Here is an 11,519-nt window from a genome sequence, read left to right as displayed (position 1 = left end):
CTAAAACAAAAAGTGTTTTAACAGAAAGATTTCTATGGCAGGCTTAAAGGAAAAGTGTCAATGTTAAATAACAGATGCAAATTTCTTCTCGATATAACATTTTTTTAAATTATTTTAAATTACAGATTTGAAGTAAATTTATGAATAAATAAGATGATCCCCATGATTAGAAGTCCTTAAGAAAAACACATCTGATAATTAGTAAAACATTAACTTCAAGATAGATTTTTGTTTAATACAAAAAAGGTTTTGAATGTTAAAATTTACTTTTTCACAATCACATTTATCAGATATTGTTTGAGGTCAGCTATTACTTCTTCAAGTCTTTGAACTTTAACCCTCAATATATTATTTTCCTGGTCAAGATTTTGAGCTTGGATTTCCAATTCTCTTTCTTTTCTTTTCTTGTCATTCTGGATTTACGAGAAGCTGCATTATTTTTTTTCCTCATTTCATAGTATCTGTTGTCTGAAAAGGTTGTGTCCTCAGTATGAGTGTGTCTTGGAACCTTTATTTTGTTTTCAGTATAAAAGTCTTCAAATGAAGAAAATGACTTATGACTTCGTTTCCCCTTTACTTTGACATCCTCCAAGGTAAAAACAGAGTTTTGAGAAGTTGATAATTCCTCAAGGATAGTATATGATGTACATGAATGTGCACTGCTATCATCAAATGATGGTGAAGATACACCAGGGAATGAAAACACATCCTATAATTAATAGGAACAAATGTTTTAATATCAAATATATTTAAATATTTTTAATGCAAGCTTCAAATTTCATATTAACTGAAAATGTTGTGTAACATCTGTTTTTAAAATATGATACTGTTGCAAGTTAGAAAAGTTACAGCAACCTTTATAACTAGTTTACACTATTTTTCTTTTTACATATTATACATTTGGCTTCTAGTCATTCATCTCAATCAACATTAGTTCTGAAAGGTCTAGTTATCAATACAGTTTTAAGTCTTATGGTAATTACAAAAAATATAAAACTGTGTTTATGGTAGAGAAGACACTAAAATTAAAGAAGGTAATACACAAGTTAAAACTCTCTTTACCTGTTGCATTAGTCCTGAGAGATCTTGGAACTCTTCGTTATTATCACAAAAATCATTCACAGTAACAGAAAGGACAGGAGACAGGTTTTCAGCCCCACTAACTGATAAACTTGGGGTTTTCAGTGTGGCCAGAACAGAACTCTCTGTTAGTTGACTGCTGGAAGAGAGAGGGGTATTGTCTGATGTAGTTATTTCAGAGCAGGCTTCAGTAGTCAGTATGGAGGCCTCGTTAGTTTTATCAGCAGTAGATCCAGATGTTGTGCACAAGACATTAAATGAATCATCTGAAAATTCTGAAGAAACATTTAGTTCTTCATCCTTCAGTGGATGAAACTGATATTGTCTTTCTTTCACTGCTACGTCAAAAGAAGCCAAGTCTTCTACTAGTAATAATTCTTCTAAATCTAGGTCCGGCCCAGTGTTTGTCTTCACAGCGTCATTTAAATTTGTTTGCTCTGTAACAATAAAATATTTTATATTTATCTCAACAATTACTTGTAGACATAAAACTAAGGACAAAACACAAAAACAAATGAACATCAGAGAATACAGTCGTGTGTGTTATATAGATAGTTAATCACACTTTAAAAGAACAATATTTTATGCTCCATCCAATAGTTATGATTTTTTTAGTGATGATGGAATTATGATGATTCTCAAACGTCTAATAAATGCTTCCTGTTATTACATTCATGTTTTATTTTATCGTTATAAAATTACATGTTGTGTATCTAACCGCTATAGCTGACCTTCAAACTATTTTGTATCTGAACAATGCATTTGATCAACAACCTTGTTTGTATATAACACTATTAACAGTAACATGGTAATCTTTCTCTCTTCTCCAGTACACACTTAAAGACAGTCTGCTGTACTTAAATTAGTGTTAATGTTTTTCTCTTCTCCAGTACACATGTGAAGACAGTCGACTGTACTTTTATGGAATTCTGTGCATTTGAAAGCTAATGTCGACATACAGTGAAGGATCTATGGAGATATGTTTGATCTAAGACTGAAATTGATCTCATAATCCTTTACAGATGCGTGTTACAATGTAAATTGCTGAGTCAAGCAGTTGTGCACCTCTTCTCTGGTCCCTAAATAACACACACTGACAGTCTTCACTGGATTGAAACCTATTTTAACTATTTCACTCAGTTTTCATTCTTTCATGTTATATTTGTATATTCCATTTGTTTATTTCTTATGTATATATTTCTGTCATAATTACAAATATTGTTTGTTTGTTTTGTAACTTAATAAGATTACTGATGATTAAATTATGACGACTCCGAAACGTCTAATAAATGTTTCCAACATGTTATTACGTTCGTGTTTTGTTTTATCGTTAAAATATAGTTTTATTTATCAAAACTTTCGAGTTTTATGATTACGAGGTTGATTGGTGACTTAGACAAGTCTAGGCTTTTTGTATTTTCAGCTTTTCATTTACCCTGTTATTGTTAACTATGATGTCTAGACTCACCTAGTCTAATGTATTCGTCAGAAAAAAATTCGGTAGCAGCCACTCCTTTACTAGCGAATGGTTCTGGATTGCTAGGATAGAAGTCTTGTTCGGAATTTTCAAGTAATTGATACACATGTCCAACACAGTGGTGCCTAACGTCCGTGCCTGAAACTGCCCACAGTGACATCTTCAAGTTTCACTCTGTAAATGTAACCATACACAACATTGTTAATACATTTCCTCCACATTCTTCACACGTACTGGAACTTGTGAAACGACACATGGATGTAAATATGAATAATACGATTTTGGTTTAATAACAATTATTTTCTATAATTTTAAATATTTTAGTACAATATGTTAATAAGCAACATTTCTTTCAAATTTATGTTGTGATTCCTATTTTTTAATCACCTTATTCTCACGCCCTGCACTATAGTACAAGTATAACAATATAAGCATAAAATGTAATACGTACTTTTATAAATCAGTATATCACGACAATATATATATATAAGCATAAAATTTGTAGTATTTTGTTCTTCTAAATGTGTATAAAACTTAAATGTTTTTGTACTAACCTGTAGTTGTACTAATAATAATTCCAAATTACGTTTAGCAAATTTGAGCGGCACGGCCTTCTACACTTAAGGGACTGTTCTACGATTCACTCACGTAAACACTTCCCATCTACCACCACAAGACCGTTTTACGTTACACAATTTTCTTGCAATCCTCTTAAATAACCTCAGACAAGTATAAAATTAGCAATGACATCACTAACATCCAATCCACGAAGTTCTTTATGATGTAATTATTTTCAACCAATGAAAACATAACTACGTCACTTTTATATGATAGTTTCAATTCCAAGAAATTTGGTAGTGTACGGAGGTCTATTAGGAACATTATATTTTTTTGCTTGGAGACGGCTTGAATGGGTAATAAAGAAAAACTTTAATATAAACTTAACGTTACAGCAAAACTTTGTACATTTACTGTTACGTTAAACTTATATTAAAGTTTTTCTTCATTACTCATTCAAGACGTCTCCAAGCATTATTAGTCTTAAAGTGAAGTTCCTCGTCATCGAATTATATTTTTTGTTTTATATCCGTAAAGGTATTAGCACATTAGTAATAAATATACAATAAATTATAATTGAAAAGTATTTGAAACTTCCATTATGAATTTGCAAGTCATATTAAAACAAATTGAATCAAACGAGAATACACATCTGTGGAATTATAATCAAATTCTAACAATTTATTCACCTTTTTTAAAGAAAAAGGCTAGGTTCTCGGAGTATAGACAGCCTTAGCTGTAGAAACATGTAAGTTATAAGAACGTATTTAATATATAATTTTGGGATTGGTTTCATCTATTTCGCCCTTGATAATTCTTTTTTTCAAGAAAGATTATTATAACTAATTTTCAATAAATTTTAAATACTTGGTGAATCATTATTACTGAATTGTGTACAGTAATGTAGATTTCATTCTACATTTTATTTTAAATCTAGCTCGCTTGTATTCAAATGTTGCCCTCCAACGGCTCAGTGGTAAGTTTGAGGCCATATAAAGCTCAAATTCGAGGGATGATCCATGCGTGGGTACAGTGCAGACAGCCCATTGTAGCTCTGCGCTTAAAGAAATTCAAATGTTATTGATAATAAACACCTTTTATAAATTAGTAACTTGAAATACTGGCAGTGCACTTTAGGTAAAGTTTTGAAAGTGCCGATCTAAATACTAAATTATACATACAAATCGTTGTTATGAAACTTGCACATACAAATTTATATACTATAATTGAAATAACTATTATTTATAATAGCATGAAATTTCTAAACTACCTGGTACTGATATAAAATTGATAACCCACAGTTTTACTGACTTTCTGTTATTTTGTGCTAGTTTAAATTGTTAACTCAGTCGGTAGAGTCTTGAGAGGTCTTGGGTTCGATTCCGAGCGGAGGAAATTACCATTAGAAAAACTGGCGCCAACCAGTCGTCGCTCCACGACTGTAAGATAAGGTACGACGAAGGGCCTTATTTGTGAAGGGGATGTTGTAGTAGCTTAAGTTGTTAAAGTGTCTTCCTGGTAAACCCCAGGACATCAACCCTTTAGTTTACTTGATAATGCACTCAATATGTGCGAAAGGTCTTGAACTCGATAACAAGTTATGGAAATTACCATAATTTCTAACTAAAATTTAGGCTATATTTACAAAATATATTGTTGTCGTATCCAAAAAACATAAGTTAAAAATTAAGTGGTTTTTAAATAATAATAATTTAATATTCTCCTTTTAGGTTTTCTTTATGAAATTATGTCAGATATTTAGGAATTCAAAGATAAATTTTAACTGCTTGTTGAAAAACGGAGATTAATAGTAGTAGATTCATAAATAACAAAAAATTTAAATATGTGTTGAAGCTAAAAAGAACAGTCGCCATAGTAAAAAAAACAAAAAAAACTTTCATAACACCTACAACAACAAATCAATATATTACGTTAATAGAGTTTTCCCGAAAGCTACTCAAATGGTTATTTGCGCATAGCCATCCTTAATTCTGAACTGATAAGCTAGAGGGAAGGAAGCTAGTTAACAGCACTCAATAAGGGTTGGTTATCCATATAGTTGGATTTGACCACCACTCTTACAGCGCGCTCAAGCCCTCAGGGTATAAAACGCGTTTTTACGGCAGCAGTCGTCGAATCGCGAACCTCAGAATGATAGGGCGAACTCGCTATTTAGTAGGCCACGTCCGGCTCTCGTATTGGCAAATTTTTTAAATGTAAATTATCAACATTCATTTAGAGCTGCATTAAATACATAATAGACTTTAATTGGAAATATGTACGTTGCTGTTCAAAACTAAAATTTTTAAAGTATTTAATATTGGTATTTAAATCTAGTTGACTCCTGCACTATACTTGAAAGTTCAGGACTTGAAACATAAATCAATACTTAAGGAGTAATAAAACTCCCCAGTAGCTCAGCTTTAAGTTTGGAATTATATCGTTTGGACAGTCGTGGTGGGCACAGCACAAATAGCCCATTGTGTAGCTTTGCGCTTAACAACAAACAAACAATGCAGTAATAAAACAAGAAAAATGAGTATATTCTACGTATATATATATATATAAGTGATACCCGACACGCAATTATTTGATAACTATATTGTATTTACCTGTTAAATAACCATCTCGTACTTACGTAATAATTATTACGAAATACGTGATATTATTTGCATATTTTTTTTTTGGCACATAGCTTCCATATGAAATTTTGTGAGGTATTGTAGAACAATTTGTTTGAAGTTAAGCACAAAGCTACACAATCTGAGCTCTGCCCACCATAGGTATCGAAACCCGGTTTCTAGCGTTATAAGTCCGCAGACATGCCGCTGTGCCACTGGGGGGCTTCTAGAACAGATATCCCTCGTGTAGCTTAGCGCGAAATTCGAGAAACAATAACAACAACAGGAAAATATGATCTGTTTTCTTATTGGACAACAGAGACTATTACTATTGGCTTCTCTTCCTTGTTCCTAGAATTGTGGTCTTAAAAGGGGAAAAGGGGAAGGAACATCACCTTCATGTATAACATTAGCTTAGAATGTAAATAAGAAAAAAGAAGAAAATCCAAAGGCAAATAATAATAAATTATACTCGGATTAATTTCTTACATTATTTTATAAAAATGTTGATTTAATATCAAAACCAGTATTGGTTGTCGTTTCAAGAATACTCTGATTAGTTGTGTTAAGTTTTGGTTGAAGAGTTGCTCATCCGGGACTTGTAAAGATAAGCGTAAGGACGTACGCCATATTGTAAGGCAAAAGAAGAAGAATATATTGAAAATTGAAGAAAAAAAGTAAAACGCATGGGCTATGTAGCTGAAAAAAAAATGTTAGTGCAAGTTAAATATACTTATACAGTAAATTATAAAATATTTTTTCGTAGAAAGCATGAATATAAAACACTAACCCTAAAGTAGGCTTAGCACTAACATTGAGTAACATTAACAACTTAACATAAGGCTTTAGTTAGTTTCACGTAGATGCAAACCTATATTTATTATTTATTTACTTGAGGCAGAGTGATATTTGTGGTTATAATATAAAGGCCTATTTTCATTGGCTAAGGACGCCAACCAAGTGTTAAAGACGCGATTTCAGAATCACTGAACTGTTCCAAGTTATCATTTGATCGCCGCATGTTTACTCGTCATTTCACGAATTTCATATGATAAACAACATGCTATTTCACTTTCAGTATTTGTTTAGCCTAGCACTAGCAGTATTCAGTTAGTAGTAATTATTTTAATTGTATTTAAATTGAAGTCAAAGGTTATTTTTATTTACAGTTAAGTAAAAAAGTTATCTATACATAGCATCTAGTGTTGTTGTGTGTTTGTATCGGTGTATGTGGGACTGGGAGGGGGAGGCATTCCTTTGTATTTGACCGCGGTATTAGGACTTCTTGTATTTGTTGGGTATGAGTTGTTGCTTACGTTCGAATCGCAGTGCTGTCTTTTGAGCTTAAGTTCTGGACAGTTTTTATGGTTTTGGTAGTTACAAAATTTGTTGCTCACTTGAATAGAAGATTCAGTATATATGGAGCTTTCAGGGTTATTAGTAAGATTCTCAAATCACAGTTTTTTTTGTTGTTTTTTAATGAGAGTATTTCATTTTGTGTTGGTATACATGCTGTAGTGTAGGAATGTTTGGTTGTTTTGAAGAAGTGTTTGCATAAAATTTTAATTATGAATTGCAAAGCTTTACAGTTTTGTACTTATGTATTGTATGCTATATCTAATATAGTCACCTACATATAATTATTAATTTAAAAATTGTCAATTAGTAAATACGAATTACTAGTATATAACCTACATTTTTGCCACTAATCAACGTCTGTCTTCCTGTTTGTGGCCAGGATTAGACTACAGGCCTTCTTGGTGGAAAGGCTAATTCGCTCATCTGAGGTCTCCTTCTATTAGGACTAGAATCAATTATTTGATTGCTTATACTAGGAGTTATCCAGGTTTTTCTAACCTTTATGATGGGTTAGTTGTGTATGTTATCATTTAAGTGTGTATCTGGTGTAACCATATACAATAACTGGTGATAAGTCCATCTGACTTCAGTAGGACAGTGTGTATCATTGTAGTGTCATGTAAACAGAATGACTTATATAAGAGATATTTTGTCCTTTATCATAAATTGAATTATTCTCTGTTTGTGAAGTGTTTTGTTAATCAAATGACTTAAATTGCAGCAAATGAAATTGGTTTACATGTTATTATATTACATAGGGCTGTGTTGAAAGGTTTAAACTTTAGCTTGCTAGCCAATTGTATTTAAAACTGAACACCATCAAACTATTATATGTATCAGCTCTTTTCTGCCATTGGAACAGACCATTATAGTGAAGGGTGGATACATTTAGTAAAATGTATTGATTGCCTAGTGTACATGCATTATGGTGGAATGAGTAATATAAAAGATACGCTAACAATAATAATTTTAATGTTGAAAAGGAATACCATTTTAACTCGACACTTCCTCCCAACTCGCGTATTTTTGATATTAATTAATGTTGGTAGAAATATGTGATTCTTAGTAACATCTTGTAACTCTCTGTCATGGAAACTGCTTTCTCTACATCATATCATTGGGTATAGCTACAGCAAAAGAACGTGCGATACAATAGTCTATGATAAAAGTGGTACGAACGATGTATCAATTACATCATGACATGACGAAGAATGGGTTGAGGTTACTACAGGTATGTATCTTTCAATCACTGTATATCAAGTTTACAGTGATTACAAAATCTCTCCTATACTTTCATAGGTACATACTTTATTATTAACATTTGGTTGTTGACAGTTTTCATATTGTTTATACATATAGTACGAATACAAGTGTATGTGTTTGAAATTGATAGACTTTATTGGGACTACATTTTATCTTGCCTTGACACAGGTGTCACGCGGTATCAGGTTACCAGGTAAAGTGATATTTTGTTAACAATGGGAAGGTAGCATGGAGCGAAAGGTCAGTTTACAGGTATGATTTCTAGTTTTTCATTAATTAGTAACTACACAATTGAATTTACAGTGTAAATCTACTAATTTGTGACTGTGGAATCCAATGGTGTGTGAATTTGTTTTGTTATTTTCATTATTTTACAGGTATGATTTCTAGTTTTTCATTAATTAGTAACTACACAATTGAATTTACAGTGTAAATCTACTAATTTGTGACTGTGGAATCCAATGGTGTGTGAATTTTTTTTGTTATTTTCATTACTTAAAAATCACCAAAATCCCTTACTTGGACCTATTTTGTCAAGTTAGGTAGAACCATGGCCCTTTTATATGTATATATATTTTTTGTTATTTTCATTATTTAAAAATCACCAAAATCCCTTACTTGGACCTATTTTGTCAAGTTAGGTAGAACCATGGCCCTTTTATATGTATATATTTTTTTTGTTATTATCATTATTTAAAAATCACCAAAATCCCTTACTTGGACCTATTTTGTCAAGTTAGGTAGAACCATGGCCCTTTTATATGTTTTTTTGTCATAATATGTTTAAAGTTTGTGTTTCATTGGTGGTTCAGATGCCATTTGCTTGTATAGAATGATGAGAAATCATTTTTCCAGTGTCTCATTAGTAGCCTTTTTTTCTTTTAGGCCACAATATTATGGTGTTTTGTCTTCGTGTATAATTTTATTTTCATGTTTTTTTATAATTTTTAATTTAAAAAATTTTTTTGTTACATATTTTAATGTTAATTTAATCTTCTGATGGCATGTGCAGCATTTTGATTTGTGGGGTGTATGTTATTTTTAATTTTATTTTCATGTTTTTTTATAATTTTTAATTTTAACAATTTTTTTGTTACATATTTTAATGTTAATTTAATCTTCTGATGGCATGTGCAGCATTTTGATTTGTGGGGTGTATGTTATTTTTAATTTTATTTTCATGTTTTTTATAATTTCTAATTTTAACATTTTTTTGTTACATATTTTAATGTTAATTTAATATTCTGATGGCATGTGCAGCATTTTGATTTGTGGGGTGTATGTTATTTTCAAATCTTTCTTGTTGTCTTAATTTTTTAATAATAAAATGGATCCACCACCAGTATTATTTGTGGTGTAAGACGTGTGTAAAATTTTATTGTTATTTTGGAGACTTACCATTTCTTTCTTGCAAGTTCTTTGGTCTGAGGTTTGATATCAGGTATACTGATTTATGAATTTTCTTCATGATTATTTATATTGGATGTACAATGTTTTTATATATTAATTTCTAGATTTTTCTATGAATTTAAATATGAGTCATCCATATAGTGGAAATAAAATTGTTTCTAATTTATTAAATCAGGGTTTCAACCACAAACTTTGAAACTGGGTAAACTATGCCATTCTGTGAACAATTCATAAGATAATTTATACATTGTTTAATGTATTACTACTATTCTCTGTTTTTAAAGATAATAATAGTGAATTTAATACAAACATAACATAAATACAGTAAGAAATGAAATGAATAAATTGCTGCTCCTGTAAATTTGTGTCAGCTAACTACTTATATCCACAAAATTTATAACTTCAATTAAAGATTTTACACATAACAATTGTACCAAATGTTTCATATTAAACCATTGATTTTAAAAATGTATATCCTTATAGAAATGCATGTTTCCTTTTTTTTCTTTCTTTTTGCCAGCTTGTACATTATATAAAAGCTGTTTGTGCATGTTTGGAATCCAGTAAATGTCTGATTTCTAGTTTTTGATGTTTGGAAAATGTGTGTCATTGAAATTTGTATTTACTACAAACACCTATGTCATGAATATGGTTGATGAGACAATATTACTTGTTTAATTATTGTAGTTATTACAAACACCTATATTATGAATGTGATTGATGAGGCAATATGACTTGTTTAATTATTGTATTAATACAAACACCTATGTCATGAATGTGGTTGATGAGGCAATATGACTTGTTTAATTATTGTAGTTATTACAAACACCTATGTCATGAATGTGGTTGATGATGCAATATGACTTGTTTAATTATTGTAGTTATTACAAACACCTGCATCATGAATGTGATTGATGAGGCAATATGACTTGTTTAATTATTGTAGTTAATACAAACATCTATGTCATGAATGTGGTTGATGACAATATGACTTGTTTAATTACTGTAGTTATTACAAACACCTACGTCATGAATGTGATTGATGAGGCAATATGACTTGTTTAATTATTGTAGTTAATACAAACACCTATGTCATGAATGTGGTTGATGAAACAATATGACTTGTTTAATTATTGTAGTTATTACAAACACCTACGTCATGAATGTGGTTGATGAGGCAGTATGACTTGTTTAATTATTGTAGTTATTACAAACACCTACGTCATGAATGTGGTTGATGAGGCAGTATGACTTGTTTAATTACTGTAGTGGTGAAATTTAGATTTTGAAGTATCATTCAAGAAGCTTCATTACTATCTGAAGTGTAAGAAATAAGTATTTAAAAATATTGGGAAAAACATAACATTACTTTTGAAGTATTCTTTAGCATTCACTCTGGATATTTAAGTGAATAATGTACATTGATATGCAGTCATCTTGATAGATATTGTTACTTCCTCATTCTTACCTGATGACCTGCTGCTCAGTACTAAGTCTGAGTGCTCACATTACTAGAAACTGAGTTTCAGTACTTGTGGTGGGCACAGCACAAATAGCCAATTGTGTAGTTTTGTGCATAACAAGAAAACAAACAAATCTTGCCTGATGTATGTTTGTATTGTGAATCAGTTTTATATCCCCAAGAATCAGGAAGCACAAAGTATTGGCATGTTTGTTACAAGTCTTAAAATATATTAGTGTTTAAAGGGTTGAAGTAAAATTACATATATATATATATATATATATATATA

The 11,519-nt window shown here is 30.8% G+C and overlaps 2 protein-coding genes across 3 annotated transcripts in view; one reads left to right on the top strand and one right to left on the bottom strand.

Moving 5' to 3' along the window:
* Positions 1-6: 6 nt before the first annotated feature.
* On the bottom strand, positions 7-3,251 carry LOC106472447. Its single transcript, XM_013933098.1, has 4 exons — positions 3,112-3,251; positions 2,549-2,731; positions 1,063-1,517; positions 7-709 (listed from the first exon to the last, which is right to left on the bottom strand). Exons 2-4 carry the CDS (start codon positions 2,715-2,717, stop codon positions 341-343), a joined length of 993 nt encoding a protein of 330 aa, XP_013788552.1. The 5' UTR covers positions 2,718-2,731; positions 3,112-3,251; the 3' UTR covers positions 7-340.
* Positions 3,252-6,326: 3,075 nt separating this feature from the next.
* Positions 6,327-11,519, top strand: part of LOC106472446 (activin receptor type-2A-like) — a 34,906-nt gene continuing 29,713 nt past the window's right edge. Inside the window, exons 1-2 of one of the 2 annotated variants that reach the window (XM_022401015.1) lie at positions 8,227-8,326; positions 8,527-8,610. The gene's annotated coding sequence lies outside the window, so the exon portion shown is untranslated. Of the gene's footprint in view, positions 6,449-8,226; positions 8,327-8,526; positions 8,611-11,519 lie in introns of those variants that run through there. The other variant, XM_022401014.1, reaches the window with a different exon arrangement.

The sequence above is a fragment of the Limulus polyphemus genome, unplaced genomic scaffold, assembly GCF_000517525.1.
Source record: "Limulus polyphemus unplaced genomic scaffold, Limulus_polyphemus-2.1.2 Scaffold5345, whole genome shotgun sequence".
Lineage (NCBI taxonomy): Eukaryota > Metazoa > Arthropoda > Merostomata > Xiphosura > Limulidae > Limulus > Limulus polyphemus.
The sequence above is the reverse complement of the archived record's forward strand: the minus strand, read 5'-3'. Positions and strand labels throughout refer to the sequence as shown.